Source organism: Vipera ursinii, assembly GCF_947247035.1.
Source record: "Vipera ursinii genome assembly, chromosome: 16".
Taxonomy (NCBI): Eukaryota; Metazoa; Chordata; class Lepidosauria; order Squamata; family Viperidae; genus Vipera; species Vipera ursinii.
In genome coordinates this window covers 4,733,142-4,755,710 of record NC_139529.1, presented here as the reverse complement: position 1 = coordinate 4,755,710, position 22,569 = coordinate 4,733,142, and the positions used below count along the sequence as shown (strand labels likewise).

The 22,569-nt window shown below is 47.2% G+C and overlaps 1 protein-coding gene across 1 annotated transcript in view; it reads left to right on the top strand.

Annotated features, from left to right (window-relative positions):
• The first annotated feature begins 1,213 nt into the window (after positions 1 to 1,213).
• The window catches only part of PSMB7 (proteasome 20S subunit beta 7), a 32,727-nt gene continuing 11,371 nt past the window's right edge, over positions 1,214 to 22,569 (top strand). The window contains exons 1-6 of the mRNA XM_083375234.1: positions 1,214 to 1,343; positions 2,309 to 2,402; positions 2,505 to 2,602; positions 4,007 to 4,147; positions 5,066 to 5,181; positions 18,368 to 18,426. Of these exons, the coding sequence (XP_083231360.1) occupies positions 1,231 to 1,343; positions 2,309 to 2,402; positions 2,505 to 2,602; positions 4,007 to 4,147; positions 5,066 to 5,181; positions 18,368 to 18,426 (621 nt within the window). The 5' untranslated portion in view covers positions 1,214 to 1,230. The remainder of the gene's footprint in view (positions 1,344 to 2,308; positions 2,403 to 2,504; positions 2,603 to 4,006; positions 4,148 to 5,065; positions 5,182 to 18,367; positions 18,427 to 22,569) is intronic.

Sequence of the window (22,569 nt, the reverse complement as noted above, 5' to 3'; positions counted from 1 at the left end):
GTCCAGTTCTTGTGGCTGGGGATGATGGAAGCTTGGTCCAGCCCCCTTCCTTTCCCTTGGCTCTTTGGGGCTAGCTGAGAGAACAGCTCCCTCCAGTGGGGGTGGGGAGGATGGGTGCTGAATGCAACAGCACCATGGAACCTCCCAACAGCATAACCACTCCTCTTGTGGATGGGGATGATGGGGGTCCCAATGCTCCCTCTCTCCTACAGGCATATGGGGACAGCAACATCTTATGCTCGGGATGCTGGCAATGCAGCACCCAGCAGCTGGGGATGATGGGCCCTTGCCCTGCATAAGGTGGTGTGACACTCCCAGCTCCGGCTGGGGATGATGGTCCCTTTGCCCTGCATGGGGGTGTCCTACAACCCAATTCTGGCTGGGGAAGATGGTCCCTTCGCCCTGCATGGGGCTGTCTGACTGCCCAGCTCCAGCTGTGGATAATGGTCCCTTTGCCCTGCGTGGGGCTCTTCAACAACCCAATTCTGGCTGGGAAGGATGGTCCCCTTGCCCTGCATGAGGTGGTGTGACCCTCCCAGCTCCGGCTGGGGATGATGGTCCCCTTGCCCTGCATGAAATTGTGTGACACTCCCAGCTGCGACTGGGGATGATGGTCCCTTTGCCCTGCATGAGTTGGTGTGACCCTCCCGGCTCCGGCTGGGGATGATGGTCCCCTTGCCCTGCATGAGGTGGTGTGACCCTCCCATCTCCGGCTGGGGATGATGGTCCCCTTGCCCTGCATGAAATTGTGTGACACTCCCAGCGGCGACTGGGGATGATGGTCCCTTTGCCCTGCATGGGCCCGACAGCCCAGCTCCGGCTGGGGATGATGGTCCCTTTGCCCTGCATGGGGCTGTCTGACTGCCCAGCTCCAGCTGTGGATAATGGTCCCTTTGCCCTGCATGAGGTGGTGTGACCCTCCCAGCTCCGGCTGGGGATGATGGTCCCCTTGCCCTGCATGAGGTGGTGTGACCCTCCCAGATCCGGCTGGGGATGATGGTCCCCTTGCCCTGCATGAAATGGTGTGACACTTCCTGCATGAAATGGTGTGACCCTCCCAGCGGCGACTGGGGATGATGGTCCCTTTGCCCTGCATGGGCCTGCCCGACAGCCCAGCTCCGGCTGGGGATGATGGGCGCTTAACACCCCCCCAGAGCATCCTAAACCCCCACCCAGCCCAGGTGCGCAGCGGAGGGGCGTGGCCGGCCGGAGGGGCGTGGCCGGAGGGGCATGGCCGCCGCGCTCGCCCCGCCTCCGCCACAGCCGGGCAAGATGGCGTCGCTCTCGCTTCTCCGGGCCTCAGCGCCGGCCACCGGCGGCTTCTCCTTCCACAACTGCGCCCGGTGAGGCCTGGGCGGCGGCGGGGCGGCGGGCGGGCGGCCCCAGGGAGCCGGCGGAGAGGCCGGGAGGCCTCGGCGGAGCCCCGCAAGCCGCGGCGAGCGAAGCCAGGCCGGCCGTGACTCAGGAGCCGGGCTTCCCGCGGCCTCTCCCGGCCGCCGCCGCCGCTTCCTCCCTTCCGGCAAACCCCCTTGGCCGCTTCCCGGCCGGGTTGTGCCCACTTCCCGGCCGATGGAGGGGCCAGCGCTTCCCCGGGCCCGCTGAGAACTACTCCTCCCAGAAGCCCCGGCCTTGGAGCCCCCGCTGAGGCATGCTGGGAGTTGGAGTCCGGCGCGCTTCCGGGCAGGGAAGCGGCGTTGGGGGTCGCAACCTGGGGTGGGGGGTGTTGGAATGGGAGGATTGCCCCTCCCTTCCCAAACCAGCCCCCCCTCCCTTTGAGTGGATCCCCACTTTTTCGTCTCCAGGTGGGGAGGGGGCGAAGGTTTCCTCCCCCTACCCACCCCCCACCCCCCCAATAAGTCCAGGATGGGGGATGCTGGCATTGACTGACCTCCTGATGGCTTCTCTGTTAAATGTTTTTGTGCCAGCCATGGCAGTTCCCCCAAAAGGTCATCAGATGGGAGCAAAGAGGCTTCTTTGCTTCCACTGATGAGTCAGGGGTCCCCGGCCCCTGCAGCCCCATTGGCGAGAGAGTTTTATGGTTAGGGAGGGGCTGAGACCCCCCCATAAATACCTCTGCTCGAGGGGCTGCTCTTTGCTCTAGTTCTGCTCTCTTCTAGTCTACTTCTGTTCTGTTGTTCTCTCTCACGCGCAGGCATGGATGCCTCCATGCCACGTAATTCTTTCTCTCTAATCTGTCGTTGAATAAAGATCATATGATTGCATTTCTGCGGTCTGCTTTTTACTTGGAAGCACCTTAACCATCCATCGACCTCCTCGTGAGACCATTTCACATTCTCTCCCTCTGCAGGAATGCCCAGCTGGAAGCAGAGGGGGCCCAGAAGGGTCTTCGGCTGCCCACCGCTCGCAAGACGGGCACCACCATAGCTGGCGTGGTGTACAAGGTAAGGCCGAAGGCGGTGGCTCTCCGGGAGAATGGCCCCCGCCCCCCGGCGGTTTCGGTGCCCGGCTATAGCCTGAAGCCTTCTTTCTTTCTCCTCCCCCAGGACGGTATCGTGCTGGGGGCGGACACCCGGGCCACCGAAGGGATGGTGGTGGCCGACAAGAACTGTGCCAAGATCCATTTCATCGCTCCCAACATCTAGTAAGTCTGCCTGGTGGGGAAGGGCTGGGGTTTATCCATTGGGGAGGGGGGGGCTCCTAGTTCAGGGGTAGGCAACCTTGGCTCTTTTATGACTCGTGGACTTCAACTCCCAGAATTCCTGAGCCAGCCATGCTGGCTCAAGGAATTCTGGGAGTTGAAGTCCACGAGTCATTAAAAAAAAAAAGCCAAGGTTGCCTACCCCTGTCCTCATCAAAGGAGAAGATGTCCACGCATTTCTGACTGGGAGAACAATCCACCGGTGGAACAATTTGCCTTCAAGAAGAGACTTTGTCTCTGGGGGCAGCCAGCTAAAATGACCCCCCCCATCTTCATGCACTTATTAAATGATTAAGCCCCAGTCTTGCCTGAATTTGCTCGAGAACAGATCCCACTTCCGTCGCCAGGTGTGCTGTGACCTCAGAGCAGGTGAGTGGAAGGGGTCCAGCAGTTTCCACCCGAAACAACCAGCAGTTTGCCTTCAGAAGTTGAGAGCTTCGTCTCTGGAAGCTATTCAAGAAGAGCCTGCACTGCCATCTGTCAGAAATGGTGTATGGCAGGGGTCTTCAAACATGGCCCTTTTATGACTTGTGGACTTCAACTCCCAGAATTCCTCAGCCAGCGTGTAGGGGGTCTTCAAACTTGGCCCTTTTATGACTTGTGGGCTTCAACTCCCAGAATTCCTCAGCCAGCGTGCCTGGCTGAGGAATTCTGGGAGTTGAAGTCCACAAGTCATGAAAGGGCCAAGTTTGAAGACCCCTGGTATAGGGTCTCCTGCTTGGGTGGTGGGTGTGGGGGATTGGACTAGCAGGCCTACAAGGTCCCTTCCAACTCTTAATTCTAATTCTAAATTCTAATCGTGGCGAGCAACATGCAGTGACGTGATCAGTATCCTCTTGAATGCTCTTGGGTGTTAACGTAAAGTCAAGTGTCAGCTCCGCCCTCTTTGGCTTGGTGCCCTGCTGGCATCCTGCCATCAAACGCTGGGGTGGGGGCGAGGGGGCATGGGGTGAACAAATGGGCAAATAACATGTATGGGGATGTCTATGGAGATTCTCCGTCATCTGGGTCCCATTTGTCCCAAAGGGGCTTTTTTTCAGGAGGCGACTGGACTTTCTTCTTTTTCTTTGAAGGCGTTTCGCTTCTCACCCCAGAAGCTTCTTCGGCTCTGGCTGGATGCTGGGAAATGGAAAGATCATCCAGTCAGAGCTGAAGAAGCGTCTGGGATGAGAAGCGAAACCTCTTCGAAGAAAAAAAACCTCTTCAAAGTCCAGTTGGCTCTTGCAAAAGCATCTTTGGGAGAACCAGGAGCTGGATGACGGAGAATCTCCGTAGACGCCTGAAAAGGCCGATAGGTTTCAGTGGGGCTCAAGAGGTGCCTAAAATCCTGCTGTTTTACTCTCGCAGCTGCTGTGGGGCCGGAACGGCTGCGGACACCGAAATGACCACCCAGATGATCTCGTCAAACATGGAGCTTCATTCCCTTTCAACCGGCCGGCTTCCGAGAGTCGTGACGGCCAATCGGATGCTCAAGCAGATGCTTTTCAGGTACCTCATGGTTGCCTGGGCTGGATTGTTATGGGCCGAGAAGGCTTGTCTGCCCACCTTTCGGAGATTTACTTCTTCGGAGAGGATTCAAAAAGAGTGAAGATGTGAGCACAATTTATACAGATAAAAGAGGGGTTCAACTACATAGTCAGATTTGCCCGTAAAACTGGTGGGTGCACTCAACTCAAAGCTCTGTACGGAAAACCAAGGCCGTCTGATTTATAATTTTAGTTTGTTGATTAAACTACTTTATAGAGCTGCCCAACTCACACACAGTGCAACATGAGAAACCCACGGTTAAAAACCCACAATTTAAACCAGGGGTCTTCAAACGTGGCCCTTTTCGGACTGGTGGACTTCAACTCCCAGAATTCCTCAGCCAGTGTGCCTGGCTGAGGAATTCTGGGAGTTGAAGTCCACCAGTCCTAAAAGGGCCACGATTTAAACCCACAGCCCCGGTTTTGCTTTGCTTTTAAACCAAGGGATTTACCAAGCGTGGGAGAACGGCCGATGCAGGCAGTCCTCGACTTAAGAACAGTTCATTTAGTTCAGAGTTACAATGGCCCTGAAAAAAAGTGACTTAAGATCCTTTTTCACAGCTGCGACCGTTGGAGCATCCCCACGATCATGGAGGTCAAAATTCAGACGCTTGGCAACTGGTTCATATTTATGATGGTCGCAGCATCCCTGTGTGTGTGTGTGTGTGTGTATATGTGTGTGTGTGTGAGAGAGAGGGAGAGAGAGAGAGAGGTGATCAAGGTCTCACTTAACAACATATATTTGAGGCTCAGTTGCACTCGTAAAGTCCTGTGCAAACATACCTCAGAAAGAGATCTCCATCCTCTCCTATTTTTGTCTGTCTTGCGTTCTCCGTGCTGTTAATGCTTCTTGGTTTATATTCATTTATTTGTGTTCCAGGTACCAGGGATATATCGGGGCGGCTTTAGTTCTGGGTGGGGTCGATGTCACCGGCACTCACTTGTACAGCATTTATCCTCACGGCTCGACCGACAAGCTGCCTTACGTCACGATGGGTGAGTCCCACGCTCCTTGGCACAACCGAGTGCGGTGTCTTTGCTGCCTGCTAGTGGGGACCCAGAGCATTTAATATTTTTTTTTCCACCCTGCCTCGCGGTCCCGATGATTCAGCTAATAGGGCAGAAAATGAAAGTGAAATTCTTGGCTGCTTTAATGGAGGCTTTGATCCTCTCTTCAGACTCTTGAGGATTGGAGAGGAATCTGCAAAGAGGGAGGCCATCCACCCAGCCTGAAGTTGTTTTTGTCTTCCAGAAAAAAAAGCACGACTGTAAAACAACTGTCTAAAACAGGGGTCCTCAACCTTGGCAACTTGAAGACTTGTGGACTTCAACTCCCAGAATTCCTCAGCCAGCTGGCTGAGGAATTCTGGGAACTGAAGCCCCCACAAGTCTTCAAGTTGCCAAGGTTGAGGACCCCTGATCTAAGTTCGAAGGAGAAAGAATACAGATACAGACTCAACTTAATGAGCCACCGTGGGGCCCAAAATCTCTTGTCGCTAAGCGAGGCAGCCGTTCACCTGAATTTTGCCTCATCTTACGTCCTCTTATTGCCACAGTTGCTAGGCTGAATCCCTGCAGTTGTGAGGTTTGTGACAACGGTTGTTAAGTGAAAGCGCCTTCCCCATTGGCTTTGCCGGCTAGAAGGTCGCAAAAGGGGATCACCTGACACACACGAACACACGGGCGTTGCGACCGTCATAAAGTCAATTGTCGGTGTAAATCCTGTGAACATGCGGATGCTGCAGCGGTTATCAGTGTGAAAAATGGCCCCAAAGCGTTTTTTTTCCACTGCCATCGTAACTTGAAACAGTCATTAAATGAATAATTGTAAATGGAGGAGAGACCCATACAGTTACGGTGTCCTTCGTAGCTAAGAGTTTACCCTGTAAACCGCCCTGAGTCCTTTGGGAAAGGGCGGTATATAAATCCAATAAAATAAATAATAAATAAAATAAGAGTTCATGTATTTAAAAAACAATAATATCATAAACAATATGTTAATTCATCGCTCAATAGTCTTACTAGTATATATTCAACATTACATATCACATTTCTTTCTCTCTAACTCGTTTTTCTAGCCATTGATAAAAATTATCCCCTGTCCTAAAATACACCGAATCATCTTTTTCTCTTTTCTCTTTCAACTCAATCTGTCCATTGCTGCAAGCTCTCAAATTTTCTTCACTGGTTCTTCTTCTGTTGGTAGGTTTTCATTTTTCCAATATTGGGCAAATGCAATTCTTGCTGCAGTTAGTACATGTAAAATTAAATACATGCAGTCTTTCTCAGAATTCCTACGCTTAATGTCTTTGAAGAAGCGTTATCCAAGCGGCGCAGAAAAATGCTCCTGTACAATCAGAAATAACACCCCAGTTATAAACGGAAACGATAATTGGATTTAATTTTAAATCTTGTATCCTGTATTCTTATTTTATTGCCCTGTACACCGCCCTGAGTCCTTCGGGAGAAGGGCGGTATATAAATCAAATAAATAAATAAATAAATAAATAATGGGCTGCAGATCGCCCTCAACTTAATGATGCTGAGTTTAGCGACTACGTTCAAAGTTCCACAACGGGACTGAAAAAAGGGACACACGGCTGGTTTTCACGCTTAGCGACCATCGCAGCATCCCCCGCGGTCACGTGATCAGAATCCAGACGATTGGCTACTGATCCCCTATTTATGACGGTCGCAGTGTCCCGGGGTCACGTCATCCCCCTTGGCGACCTTCCGACCAATGAGGAAGCCAGATTCACGACAACTACATTGCTGAAAGAAGGCTGTGGTTCACTTAACAGCCGTGGCAAAAAAAGGTCGCGAAACGGAGCAAAAATCACTTAACAATGGTCTCGCTTAGCCATAGAAATTTGGGGCTCAATAATTTCAGTTGAGATTATCGGTACGTTTCGCGGGATTCTTTTTTTTTTCCTCGTTCAGACAAGCCCGGGGATCCACAGGATCTCCAGATCTGAGGTTTAATCGAGCGAGGCCCTCTTCAGGCCAATAGATGGTGCCACGGTCCCCCTAGAAAGTGTTTGCATTATTTATTCTGTGCGCACAAGTCTTCTCCCTCGGTTTTTTTTTTGGGGGGGGGAAAGAATGCTGTTATAGGATTTATGATGTCATATTCTCCCCAGCCCCTTACATGAATTAACATAAAAGATGAAATGGGATTAATATTTATAAATGGGTCCTGAAACACATGAATTATTAAGCCGCCGAACCCTACATTATCTTAGTGCGCGTGCGAATGTAGGATGAGTGCGTGTAGTAAGTGGTTAGTGAACCAAAACCGCAAAGACCTTCCCCACTCATTTTGTTTTGGTTTTTTGCTTTGTTTGGATTTTTCTCTTCTCTTCTCTTCTCTTCTCTTCTCTTCTCTTCTCTTCTCTTCTCTTCTCTTCTCTTCTCTTCTCTTCTCTTCTCTCCACTCCATTCTCTTCTCTTCTCTTCTCTTCTCTTCTCTTCTCTTCTCTTCTCTTCTCTTCTCTTCTCTTCTCTTCTCTTCTCTTCTCTTTTCTCCTCTCCTCTCCTCTCCTCTCCTCTCCCCTCCCCTCCCCTCCCCTCCTCTCCTCTCCTCTCCTCTCCTCTCCTCTCCTCTCCTCTCCTCTCCTCTCCTCTCCTCTCCTCTCCTCTCTTCTCTTCTCTTCTCTTCTCTTCTCTTCTCTTCTCTTCTCTTCTCTTCTCTTCTCTTCTCTTCTCTTCTCTCCACTCCATTCTCTTCTCTTCTCTTCATTCTCTTCTCTTCTCTTCTCTTCTCCTCTTCTCTTCTCTCTTCTCTTCTCTTCTCTTCTCTTCTCTTCTCTTCTCTTCTCTCCACTCCATTCTCTTCTCTTCTCTCTTCTCTTCTCTTCTCTTCTCTTCTCTTCTCTTCTCTTCTCTTCTCTTCTCTTCTCTTCTCTTCTCTTCTCCCCGGCTAACTTAACAAATACTCTTTCCTGAACCTAGTAAGAGAAAACAAGCCAACTGAGAATTTACTCTCAGGAAGAAGCTAGGATCTCCTCCTCCTAAGAAATTCCCATTGTGTCCAGTTTTTTTTTTAATCCCATTTATATCCCGCCCTTCTCCGAAGACTCAGGGCGGCTTACAATAAGAAGCACAAATCAATGTGCTTAACAATAGCCTTCATTCTATGTAGATGCCTGCTTATTAGGGCTTTCGCCCCCTCCCCCCCAAGCGGCATTATTACAAAGTCAGCTTATTGCCCCCCAACAATCTGGGTCCTCATTTTACCTACCTCGGAAGGATGGAAGGCTGAGTCAACCTTGAGCCTGGTGGGACTCGAACCTGCGCTATTTGCAGGCAGCTGGTGTTACTTAAGGAGGCATTAGCCCACTGCTCCACCAAGGCTCTTCTAAAAAGTTACCTCTTTTTATCCAGCTATGCAAATCCTTTTCCTTCCATTGTTCTGTTTTGTTTTGAAGGAAGACCTTAGGCTCCTTGCAACGTCTGAGCAAATGTTTTCAAGATCGCTTTGTTAACTTTCCACCTTTCACCTTGTGCAAAACTCAGATTTTAATAATAATAATAATAAAGATGGACCTTGGAGGTCTTCTAGTGCAACATCCCCCCTCCACACACACACATACACACTCAGGTAGGAGAAGCTATACCCATGGTGGCGAACCTATGGCACTCTCTGTGGGCATGCGCGCCGTCGCCCCAGTTCTAGGCCTATCAGCTCGGTTTCATAAAACCTTTTCGCTTTCGGCCTCCGATGCCGTGTGCAAAAAAAAAAAAGGAGAAAAGTTTCAATCAATCAATTTCAACTTCTCGTGGGGAAAAAAAAGATCTTGCAAAGTTGGAATTGATTGATTTAACTTTTTAGTCCCACCCAGTCTGCTGTTACCACCGCAGCCACATCCACCCAATGGGCCATGACCACCCGGCACCCGACGATACATAAGTGGGTTTTGGGTTGCAGTTTGGGCACTCGGTCTCTCAAAGGTTCGCCATCACTGATCCTATACCATCTCAGACAAGTGACTGTCTAGCCCAGGGGTAGGCAACCTCGGCTCTTTTATGACTCATGGACTTCAACTCCCAGAATTCCTGAGTCAGCACAGCTGACTCAGGAATTCTGGGAGTTGAAGTCCATGAGTCATAAAAGAGCCGAGGTTGCCTACCCCTGGTCTATCCTCTTCTTAAAAAACTCCAGTGATGGAGCCCCCACAACTTCTGGTGGCAAGCCGTTCCACTGGTTAATTGTCCTCACTGTTAGGACTTTTCTCCTTAATTCCAGGTTGCTTCTCTCTTTAATCGGTTTCCAACCATTGTTTCTCATCCTGCCCTCTGGTGCTTTGGAGAATAGCTTGATTTTCTTTGGACAAAATCTACCAGCCCAAACCGGTTTGCAAATAATTTCCATACAGGCAGTCCTTGGCTTACAGCGCTTCATTTAGTGACTGTTCAAAGTCACAACGGCACTGCAAACAGTGACGTTGCACTGTTTTTCACACGACTGTTGCAGCATCCCCGGGGTCACATGATCAAAGTACAGACACTTGGCGGCTGACTCGTATTTATGACGGTCGCAGCGTCCCCGCGGGCCGCCTCATCCTCCTTTTGTGTCCTTCTGAGAAGCCAAGTCAGCAGAGAAACCAGATTCAGCTGCACAACCGTGTTATTAACTCAAGGACCGCGTTGATTCACTTAACAACTGTGGCCGGAAAGGTCATAAAATGAAGCGAAATTCACTTGACAAATATCTGGCTTAGCGACAGAAATTTTGGGCTCAAGTTAACGGTCGTTAAGTCGAGGATCCCTCGTGTTAGTGCGTTTTCTCTCTGCGTGGCTGTCTTTGACACCGTTTGGAATCTTTGATACGATTGGGGTCTAGGCGGGACTCTGGATTGGCCTTTTTAAACCAGTGTCTCAGCAGCCGTAAGAGGGGGGGACTTCAACTCCCAGAATTGCCCAGCCGACGTGAAGTCTGAGAGCTGAAGGGCACAAATCTTAAAATTGCTGAAATTGAGAAATATTGGGTTTCATTGAAAAAGTTTATTGACACATGCAAAAGGGATTGAGATCACCCAGGAAAACTCATTTGTCTGAGATGGTATAGGTTGTCCTGCTTGAGCAGGGGGCTGGACTAGACGACCTCCATGGTCCCTTCCAAGATTCTATTCTACTCTACTCTACTCTACTCTACTCTACTCTACTATTCTATTCTATTCTATTCTATTCTATTCTATTCTATTCTATTCTATTCTATTCTATTCTATTTTCTGTTCTGTTCTATATTCTAGTCTAGTATATATTCTGTTCTGTTCTATATTCTATATTCTATTCCATATTCTGTTCTATTCTACTCTGCTTTATATTCTATATTCTATTCTATATTCTGTTCTATATTCTATTCTATTCCATATTCTATTCTGTTCTGTTCTACTCTACTCTACTTTATATTCTATATTCTATTCTATATTTTGTTCTGTTCTATATTCTACTCTAGTCTAGTCTATGTTCTGTTCTATATTCTATTCTACTCTATATTCTATTCTATATTCTCTTCTGTATTTTAGTCTAGTCTATAATCTGTTCTGTTCTATATTCTATTCTATTCCATATTCTATTCTATTCTGTTCTGTTCTACTCTATTCTACTCTACATTCTATTCTATATTCTGTTCTGTTCTATAGTCTAGTCTATTCTATTCTACATTCCATATTCTATTCTATTCTACTCTACTCTACTCTACTCTATTCTATTCTATTCTATTCTATTCTATTCTATTCTATTCTATTCTATTCTATTCTATTCTATTCTATTCTATTCTATTCTATTCTATTCCATTCCATTCCATTCCATTCCATTCCATTCCATTCCATTCCATTCTTTATTCTATCCTATCTTATCCTATCCTATCCAATCCCATCCCATCCCATCCTATCCCATCCCATCCTATCCTCATCCCGGTGATGGCGTTAGCTTGTTGTAGTCCAGCCATGTTGGGGGATTCTTGCAATTGGTCCGGAATTCCTGGAGAATTAACAGGATTGGGCAGGACTGGACTGGTGAGGGGACTTCTTTCTCCTCTGCATCCAGATTCTCGGATCCCTTTCCATTTCCTTATTGCTGACCTTCTGGGAGATGATGTAGAATGTTCCTTTTTTTTAAGCAGAAAAAAAAAAACCCCTTAGTGTCCAAGTCTGTTGATTGTTTAAAAAAAAACACACCTATTTTTGAAATTGCTTCCAAGCATTTGCACTGTGCTGCTGTGTTATTATTTTGTTCTAAAGTATACTTAACTTAAAAAGAGTTTAGATTGAAACTGTGTTGTTTAGCTTTCCGATGGTTTGCTTTGAGGAATCATAACCCCCTCCCAAGTAGGAAAAGTGAAATGCTACTTTTTTAAACACCACGTTTTAAATAATTCACCCAACGCTCATCGCAGTTAGTTTTAAACCAGGATTTGCTTCCAAAATTGTCTCGAGTTTTAGAATTCCTGGGAAGACTGTCTTTGTGTGATCCACAGGGCTTTTTCGTAGAAGGAGGCAACATGAAACCAAAGCGAAGTTTGTAGGCATTGATTCAGGAACCTGGCTATTTATTTTCCAGGATCTGCAGAAAATTCAGTACCGCAGAGAGCAATCTCGCCGCAAAATTAACGATTTGTTATCTCAACATTGGCAGAGTTTTAGAGTTTGGCCAGGGAAATCTTTCCATTCCCGGTTTCTTTAAAGAGCCAGCATCCTTTAGCTTCTTCAAAGTTATCGGGATCTAGGTAGTAAACGCATCGTGTTCTTTGTTATTCAAACGACAGCGGCATCTCCGTAGAAGTCGGTGGGTCTCCGGAACTGCGGGGAACAAAATTGTGTCTGCAAGAAAGAGAATGGCATCTGATTCCACCTTCCATCTTCTTAGCGCTGTTGTTGCTAGCTGTTGGGCCCTGGGGTGTGTGCAGTTTTTAAGATGTGTGGGCTTCTACTCTCAGAATTCATGTTGGCTGGGGAATTCTGGGAGTTGAAGTCCACAATGTCCCAAAGGTGCTTTTTTTTTTCCCCAGAAGGCAACTGGACTCCCTCCCCCCCCCCGAAGGCATTTAGCCTCTCATCCAAGGAGCTGGAGAACTGAAGAAGCTTCTTGGATGAGAAGCGAAACATCTTCAAGGCAAAAAAAAGTCCACTTGCCTTCTCGAGGGAGGGGGAACAAAAAAGCATCTTTATGACAACCATGACCTGGAGAATCTCCCTAGACACTTACACAACCAGGGCTTTATTAAACCCCTGGTAGATGTGTGGAAGACCCTTACCTTTTGTTGACCCAGAAGCAGCGAGGGTCACCGTGGGTGGCTCAAAGGGTGCATTTGTGTAAGCCTAGAAATCGTAGACATCACAGCACGGATACAACGATACAACGGCACCTTACTGATGGGATGCTAAATGCCACATGCACAGATCTCTGCTAATGATTTTTCCAGCATCGTTAGAAGCAGGATGCTAATTGCCTGCTTTCCTAGCGTGGCTGCAAACCGTCAAGGCTTCCAGCGTGCATTTCTACCCCTCGCGCCGCCGTAGCAAACGGGCGTCCAAATTCTAAGCCCGGGGGGGGGGGGGAGAAAAGCGCCGTGTCCTTTCTCAGAAGGAGCTTAAAACCTACTCTGTGCTTACTCAGGAGTGAAAACATCAAATTAAAGTGTTTATGCTGACAAAGGACAAATGGTAGATTTCAGCAAACGAGGCAGGATCGTCTGATTGCGGGCTGCCTCGCAAAGCTCCCGGCCACGGCTCCGTCAAATGAAATGCATGCATAAAATTACGGCGTGCGAAAGTCTGGATTCGGAGGCCTCGGGAAGCAGCGAGAACACCTCCAGTGGCTCAGCCTGGTCTCTGGGCACCGGAGTCGTTTCATATTCATAAATCTCCTCTTCCTCCGTTGGCAGCGGCTGTCTGCCACGCAGCCAGGGCCACCAAGAGACCGGCCTTCTCATTCCGCAACTCGAGTGAAAAATGATACCGATCAATGGGTCTGCAGAGAGCACCGGATTTGAGCTGAAAAATTGAATAACAATGAGGTCGGGTGAAGGAGTGCCTTGTCAGGGGCTGCCGACACTGATGGATTAGACAAATCTGAGCGTGTTACTCTTTCCACATGGCGGCGAGCCCCCGCGGGCGGCCAGCGGGCGCTGCCACAAACAGGTCCTCGGGAGCTGAGGGCGGGGTGGGGAACGAGGAAGTTCAGTTCTCTGAGTGGTTCTCTCTCAAAAAAGAGATTTTTTTTCTCCCCCCCCCCCCCAAGGAGCAGTGGAGATTTCAGGAGGGGTTTAATGGAGGAGAGCGGAAGGATCCAAGGAAAATAATAATAATAATAATAATAATAATAATAATAATAATAATAATAATAATAATAATAAATGATGATGATGATAGCGGAAGGATCCAAGGAACATAATAATAATAATAATAATAATAATAATAATAATAATAATAATAATAATAATAATAATAATAAAATGATGATAGCGGAAGGATCCAAGGAACATAATAATAATAATAATAATAATAATAATAATAATAATAATAATAATAATAATAATAATAAAATGATGATAGCGGAAGGATCCAAGGAACATTCTTATAATAATAATAATAATAATAATAATAATAATAATAATAATAATAATAATAATATAATGATGATGATGATGATGATGATGATAGCGGAAGGATCCAAGGAACATTCTAATAATAATAATAATAATAATAATAATAATAATAATAATAATAATAATAATAATAATAATGGTGATGATGGAAGGGACCTTGGAGGTCATCTAGTCCCAGCCCCCCCTGCTCAGGCAGGAGACCCTATACCATTTCAGACAAACGGCTGTCCAGTCTCTTCTTAAAAACTTCCAGTGTTGGAGCATTCACCGCTTCTGGAGGCAGGTTGTTCCACTGGTTAATTGTTCTAACTGTCAGGAAGTTTCTCCTTAGTTCTAGGTTGCTTCTCTCCTTGGCTAGTTTCCATCCGTTGCTTCTTGTCCTGCCTTCAGAAGGTGCTTTGGAGAATAGCTTGACTCCCTCTTCTTTGGGGCAGCCCCTGAGAGATTGGAACACTCCTATCACGTCACCCCTGGTCCTTCTCTTCATTAAACTAGACGTACCCAATTCCAGGAAACGTTCCTTGTATGTTTTAGCCTCCGGTCCCCTGATCATCGTTGTTGCCCTTCTCTGTACCCTTCTTGGTGAAGCCTAGGCTTTTAGAAGCCCATCCTGTGTCTCTGGAAAGGAGATACCTTGAACTTTGATCCTCCCTTTCTTTGTTCCTGGATCCCAAACAGATTTTTGGAGTGCCACCTGCATTTCCAGACCCTTCTTTAAACGGAATGGCAAGGTTGCTTTTTTCAAACTTGACTGATGGCCCTGGGAGCAATTCTACGGACTTTCGGACACGGTGGGGAGGGTCCTTCAGCCACCGGCTTGAAACCAGATCAGAGCTCCTCATAGTTCTCGTCTCCAGCACTGCATTTTACGGGCATGAATGGGGTGGACACCCTAGAACACCTCCATCCATTCATGGATACAGTAATCCACCTTCCTTGTCTTGTCCTAGGTAGGATGAGAGCAATCAAGGCATTGCACCTGGGCAGGTGTCAAGGTGTCTGAGGTTGCAGTTTCCTACCTGTACAGTGGTCTCTCTATTTATTTATTTATTAATTTAATTTGTATACCGCCCTTCTCCCGAAGGACTCAGGGCGGTGAACAGGGCAATACATATTAAAAAACAAGATACAAAAATTAAAAGTGATTAAACAACAATGCCCATGAATAAATTAGTACACATTAAAAGTTAAAACCTCCTTAAGTAACACCAGCTGCCTGCAATTGGTGCAGGTTCGAGTCCCACCAGGCTCAAGGTTGACTCAGCCTTCCATCCTTCCGAGGTAGGTAAAATGAGGACCCAGATTGTTGGGGGCAATTAAGCTGACTTTGTAATAATGCCGCTTGGGGGGTGGTGAAAGCCCTAATAAGCAGGCATATACATAGAATGAAGGCTACTGCTAAGCTTGTAAGCCGCCCTGAGTCTTCGGAGAAGGGCGGGATATAAATGGAATTAAAATAAAAAATAAAAATAAAAACAGATTTATAAAACCCAACCCCATTAATGTTGTTCCCAACGCAAATGAGATAGAAATTTCGCTAGTACGAAAAGCAGTAGGTGCCAAGTTCGGCTCCTAAATTTCCCTCCCTCATTAGCTAAAAAAATTAACGTATCTTCCCCTTTCTCCCTCCAGCTTTGGGGGGGGGTGGGTTTTGTTTTATTTTGTTTTTTTTTTAAAAAAAAAATCCTGCTAAAAAAAAAGATTGTTTGATGTGCTTTTACCTAACCTCGTAAACATTGCCCCAAGCCTGAATTCGATCTGGCTGTCTCCTTTTTAAAGCTTTGGACAATGGACGACCCCTTTTAGGGACGTTGCCGTCTCCTTTCCTTTCCTTTTTTTTTAAAAAAAAAACAACACAACACAACCTTTTTTATTTCGGGTTCGTTTTTTTTTCCCTCCCCCAAAAAAAACCCTTTTTCGATGGATCCATGGCCGAAGCGGACAATCCGTTGCCCCGCAGGGTGAAACGATACTCTCTGGGCCCGTCCTGCAAGCTTAGAAACGGTGGCCGGTTTGCCCCCCACCGTAAAAGGCTGCCTTGTTATAATAGGAGAAGCTGTCACATTTTCTGGGATTACCATGTTCATTGATTTGTGTCTGTAAGTCTGCTGCCTCTTCTCCTCCCCCCCCCATTTTAAGCTTGATCTGTAATTGGGCTCCCTTAAATGGTGGGAGATAAGATCGCCTTGCATTTTCTCCGGCAATGTCACTTGTCAGCATGGCTGCCTTTTCATTATACATTCAAGCAGACGTGATAAAACCAGCAGGTCCTCTCATTTGAAACGGGGGTTTAATCGCCCGTCTTCTCCCCCCACCCCCTTTTTTTTCCTTTTCCTTACTAAACCCTCCGAGTTGGCCGCGCGATGTACACAAATCATTTTAAGTGGAGAAGACGCTGGCTAGCTGAACCCTGTTAAATAGATATGCGGTATGCAAAAAAAAAAAGTTAAAAAGGCCATAAATGCCAAAAAAAAAAACCATCACAGCCTACCCCCCTCCCCCACCCCTCTTAATTGGTATAAAAAATTGTGGGTCACTTTGTGTTAACTTCCAAAAGAACAAGAACAACCACAACGAAATAGAATGAAGGCTACTGCTGAGCTTGTAAGCCGCCCTGAGTCTTCGGAGAAGGGCGGGATATAAACAGAATTAAAATAAATAAAATAAATAAACAGCGGAGTGATCTAGAGGGCCTGCAACACAAAGCAGATTTAACTTTGGAGTGTGTGTGTGTGTGTGTGTGTGTGTGTTTTGGAACGAAGCAGGATTAAGGTGGTTGATTCTTTGCCTTTTTTTAAAAAAAAAAAGTGTGTTTGCTGGCGGTGTGCGTGAATTTGGGGGTCACCCTTGAAGACAGAGGGGAGGCTTTTGATTGGGCCCCTTTTAAAAATTCTTGGAAATTGGACGTATGGACCATTCTCAGATTCCTTATCTGGCCCTCTTGTTTTCTTCCGCCGGCGTAAATGCGTTGAACGTTCGTGCTTAGCTTGTCTCAAAAGCTTCCAGCGACGAGTGCCTTGATGCTACCTGCCTGCAAAAGCCCAAATCCTGAACCCAAGAAGGACTAAAAACAGAATTTGAAGCACCGCTTCAGGTCTTCTGAAGGACTCGGCTGCTCCTGATGGGGTTTGGACTCCATTCCCTTTGAAGGACCCCAAGCGGTCCTTAGTTAGGGTTGGAGGCCTGCTCATTCTCTCTCAAGGTGGGGTTGCTTTAAGATCCCTCTGCTTACCTTGGGCTGGCAGATGTGGGCAGGATGGCATGCCGGGCCCTTTTCTTAACGTTTCTGAATTCTTAAAATTTTTGGAAAATGCTCTGGGCTGCCTTGTGAGCAGCACCCTGTCAAAGCAAGGCTACATGTTACTCTCTCTGTTAGTTCTGCCTTTACATAAGCAGGAGCAATGCTTCTATTTTTTTTAAAAAAATAACTCTGTTATATAGTTCAGGGTTGACATCCCTCTTCCTTTATTCTAGATGATGGATGGATGGATGGATGGATGGATGGATGGGAGAGTGATGTGGATATAAATGGATGAGAGAGTGACGTAGAGATAGAGAGAAAGAGAGAGTGACATAGAGAGATAGATGAGAGATAGGTAAATGGAGGGAGAGAGGTACGTAGATAGAGTGATGTAGATATAGATAGGTAAATAGATGAGAGATAAAATAGAGATAGATAGATAGATAGATAGATAGATAGATAGATAGATAGATAGATAGATAGAGTGATATAGATAGATGAGAGACAGATAGATAAGAAAGATGTAGATATAGATAGATGAGAGACGTAGAGATAGAGAGAAGAGAGAGGTAAATGGAGGGAGGGAGGTTAATAATAATAATAATAATAATAATAATAATAAGAAGAAGAAGAAGAAGAAGAAGAAAGAAGAAGAAGAAGAAGAAGAAGAAGAAGAAGAAGAAGAAGAAGAAGAAGAAGAAGAAGAAGAAGAAGAAGAAGAAGAAGAAGAAGAAGTTGGAAGGGACCTTGGAGGTCATCTAGTCCAACCCCCTGCTCAGGCAGGAAACCCTATACCATTTCAGACAAAATGGCTGTCCAGTCTCTTCTTAAAAACCTCCAGTGTTGGAGCATTCACAGCTTCTGGAGGCAGGTTGTTCCACTGGTTAATTGTTCTCACTGTCAGGAAGTTTCTCCTTAGTTCCAGGTTGCTTCTCTCCTTGACGAGTTTCCATCCGTTGCTTCTTGTCCTGCCTTCGGGCGCTTTGGAGAATAGCTTGACTCCCTCTTCTTTGGGGCAGAGATTGGAAGACCGCTATCCTGTCCCCCCTCGTCCTTCTCTTCGTTAAACTAGACATACCCAATTCCAGCAACCGTTCCCTATATGTTTTAGCCTCCAGTCCCCCCAATGTAGATATAGATTAGGTAAATAGATGAGAGAGTGACGTAGATAGAGATAGATGATCGATAGATGATAGATGGATAGAAGAGAGATGAGAGAGAGAGAGAAAGAGAGAGGTAGATGCAAAGAGAGAGACAGAGAGAGAGATTGAAGAATTAAGGGGGAAAACTCTACAAACTTAACGGCTCTTCTCTCCTTCGATGGGTTTTAGGTTCGGGATCCCTGGCAGCCATGGCGGTCTTCGAGGACAAGTTCAAACCTGAGATGGAGGTAACCCCCCACCCACCCACCCACTCCCACTCCCCCCACCCACACCTTTCTTTGTGTAGCTGTGAAAGTCCTGCAGGATGGCTTGCGGTCCGTTGCCGGGTTCAGATAATTTTTTTGGGGAGGGGGGGAGCTTCTTCTGAACCCTCCACCCGCCTCCAGGCAGAGTCCCTGGGGTCCCTGGGCTTCCCAATTTGTCACGGGTGGGGTGGGAAGGTTTTTTTTTTTTGAGGGTTTGAGGCCCTCTCCCATTAAAGCAGATGCAAAGCCAGATCCATCCATCCATCCATTCGGGTCGAGGAGGAGCCGGTGGCTAATTGCCAGGCGGTTGGCGGCCTCTTTCTAAAGTCCATCACATCACAGAGCAGCAGCGATTCAAAGGCACACCGTCCTGCACCCTCTGGTTTCAACTGGCAAATTAGCATCTGGAATCTAATTAAACAAGCTTAATGAAAGCCGCAGCTGAAGATTGCTGGAAAAGACAATCAGCCGGGTGGTTTTTTTTTCCTCTGATATGTATTCCCTGCTCCTGAAGCCGCTCAGCAAAAAAAAAAAAAAGCCTTCTGCGGTTAAAAGAAATTAGCATTTATTTGAAGGCGAGGAAACTGTGGGTTTTTTTTTTTACCCCCCCTTCTCCCCCCCACACACACATCTTCTGCCCGCCCTGCCTTTGCTCTGCTTTTGGCATCCCAAGAGAGCCAGTGCCACAGCAACCCAGCGCACAATATTTATTTGTGTGTGTGTGTGTGTGTGTGTATAAAAAAATCGTTGACAGGCAATAATAGCAAGCTGAAATTCTTATTTTTTTCTTGCGCCGGAATTTCACGTGGAGGGGCTGCCAGGAGCTGAAAGGATCAAACCAGGCCTGGCAGCTGTGGCTGAAAGGCTTCGCCAAGCCAGCCAGCTTTCACCAGGCCTGGCGCTCTGCCGCCACACAATAAGTTGATCGGGACTTTCTGCTTCTGCCTTGGGCAAGCTCACACCAGCGGGGCCTGTGCTCCCCGCTGCTTCCTCCTCTTCCTCCTCTTCCTCCTCCTCCTCCCACCAAGTCTGGAGTTTGGGTACCAAGTGACTTGGCTGGTGCCAAGCCTGACAAATCACAGCTCCCCAGGCTACCAGGCGGCGAAACGCTGTTTTTTCCCCTCCAGCAGCAGCGTCTTTCCTGCCAAGGTGGAGGCGCGAGCATCTCCAGCGGAACGGTTAGAGGCTGCCAAAAAAACCCCCGGCAACCTGCCTCCCTGAGGGTTCAGGCAGGAGGCTGCACACCTGCGTGCTTGAAGGCAGAAAGGGGACCGCCGAACGTCTCTGGAATCGGGCAAGCAGGAGACCCCAGCCTCAGCTTTTGCGGGGTGTGTGTGGCATCCCCTGGCATCCCGCCGGCGGGAGGAAACGCGCCTCCAAATATTGGTTTTCTTTCTCTCAACCCCCTCTCCCCCAATCCCTGCAGCGGGCTCATGAAGACCCTGCTTGGGGGTGGGTGGGTGGGCTGAGGGTCCTCGCAGCCATCAGCTGGCAGGAGGCAAAAAACCCTTTCCCCCACTGCGGGCCAGGAAAGGAAAGCGAAAGGAAAGGAGTGGCGGTCGGCCGTTCGAAGGGCCCTCTCCCCCCCTCCTCCCGTTTCCCCCCGCCCCCCAGCCCCAAATAATTTTGGAAGTCTGGCTTGTCTTTTCAATCTTGGATCCAGAGCTGCCAAGTCATCGGTCTCATTTAGGCGATCCGGGCTGCCAAGCGACGCCCAGGAACGGTGACAAGCTGCCTGTGAATCCTGCCTTCATTAGTTGGGGGCTGATCAAAATGCCCCGGTCCCCACCACCACCACCACCACCGGGGGGGGGAGATGGGGGGGGCTCAGGTGTGGCTCTCCTCTGCCTAATCTCCGCAGCTGACACTCGCCTTTTTAATGACTTCCCCGGGAAGGTGGCGGCTGGCTGGGAAGGCAGCCAGGAGACAGCCGAGATCAAAGGAGACGCTCGGCGTTAAGCCGGAGAGCTGCCTCGCTAACTTAGCCGCCCTCGGCAGCGGGCAGAGCTTAGGCAAATGCTGGAGGGCGGGGCGGACGGGGGGAGACCAGCACCGCAAGACCCCTTTGTCCAAAGAAGCGCCTAGGTTTTGGTCGGGGGTGTGGGTCGATTCTTGCCTTTCGTAGCTTTTCTGGGACAGGTTCCTCTCTGCAAAATTTCCCAAGTGGGGGGCAGATTATTATTAATAATTTAATTTAATTTAATTTTAATTTTATTGAATTTATATACCGCCCCTTTCCCGAAGGACTCAGGGCGGTTTACAGGGTATAATTTTTAAAACATTAATACAAAAATTAAGACCAATTTAAAAAAGATTAAACTTAAGTCCCTGCAACATGTAAAACCCCAGTTAAAACCCTAATAATAATAATAATAATAATAATAATAATAATAATAATAATGATGATGATGATGATATTAAAAAGTTGGAAGGGACCTTGGAGGTCATCTAGTCCAACCCCCTGAAACGGAGACCCTATACCGTTTCAGACCAATGGCTGCCCAGTCTCTTCTTAAAAGCCTCCAGTGGTGGAGCATTCAACGCTTCTGGTGGCAGGTTGTTCCACTGGTTAATTTTGTCTTCACTGTCAGGAAATTCCTCCTGAGTTCCAGGTTGCTTCTCTCCTTGATGAGTTTCCATCCGTTGCTTCTTGTCCTGCCTTCAGGGGCTTTGGAGAATATTTTATTTATTTTTATTTTTATTCCATTTATATCCCGCCCTTCTCCGAAGACTCAGGGTGGCTTACAAGCTTAGCAGTAGCCTTCATTCTATGTATATTTTATTTATTTATTTATTTTAATTCCATTTATATCCTGCCCTTCTCCGAAGACTCAGGGTGGCTTACAAGCTTAGCAGTAGCCTTCATTCTATGTATATTTTATTTATTTATTTATTTTAATTCCATTTATATCCCGCCCTTCTCCGGAGACTCAGGGCGGCTTACAAGCTTAGCAGTAGCCTTCTATTCTATGTATATTTTATTTATTTATTTATTTTAATTCCATTTATATCCCGCCCTTCTCCGAAGACTCAGGGCGGCTTACAAGCTTAGCAGTAGCCTTCATTCTATGTATATTTTATTTATTTATTTATTTTAATTCCATTTATATCCCGCCCTTCTCCGAAGACTCAGGGCGGCTTACAAGCTTAGCAGTAGCCTTCATTCTATGTATATGCCTGCTTATTAGGGCTTTCACACACACCCCAAGCGGCATTATTACAAAGTCAGCTTAATTGCCCCCAACAATCTGGGTCCTCATTTTACCTACCTGGGAAGGATGGAAGGCTGAGTCAACCTTGAGCCTGGTGGGACTCGAACCTGCACTAATTGCAGGCAGCTGGTGTTACTTAGGGAGGCATTAGCTCACTGCTCCACCAAGGCACTTGACTGCCTCTTCTTTGGGGCAGCCCCTGAGATATTGGAAGACTGCTATCATGTCACCACTCTTCATTAAACTAGACATTCCCAATTCCAGCAGCCGTTCCTTATATGTTTTAGCCTTCAGTCCCACTAACAACAACAACAACCCCTGAACATCTTTGTTGCTCTTCTCTGCTTGCTCTTTCTTTCTTTCTTTCTTTCTTTCTTTCTTTCTTTCTTTCTTTCTTTCTTTCTTTCTTTCTTTCTTTCTCTCTCTCTCTCTCTCTCTCTCTTTCTTTCTTTCTTTCTTTCTTTCTTTCTTTCTTTTTATTATTATCATCATCATCATCATCATCATATTTTTGGACTGTTGGCAGACAAAGCAAAAATTCACCTGGACATTTTTGGTAGACCGGTTCATCTTTTAGAAGCTGCCTCTGCTCTTCTGCCATTAGTCTCAGATTTGCACGTTGACCTCTGCTCTTGACCCAGTCCCTTGCACTTTTCACACGGACCGCGTGAGCTCACTCTTAGCGGCGAGGTAGCAGGCAAAGGAGGTGGAAAAAAGCATGCTCCTGCATCTGCTTCTAATATTTGCATTCTTGGAATGTTACTTCTGCAGGAACATAGAACATAGAATACTAGATTTTAACATAGAAGAATCGTGTTGGAAGGGACCTTAGAGGTCTTCTAGTCCAACAGGAGACCTCATACCATCCCAGGCAAATGGGCTGTCCAATTTCTTCTTTAAATCCTCCGGCGTT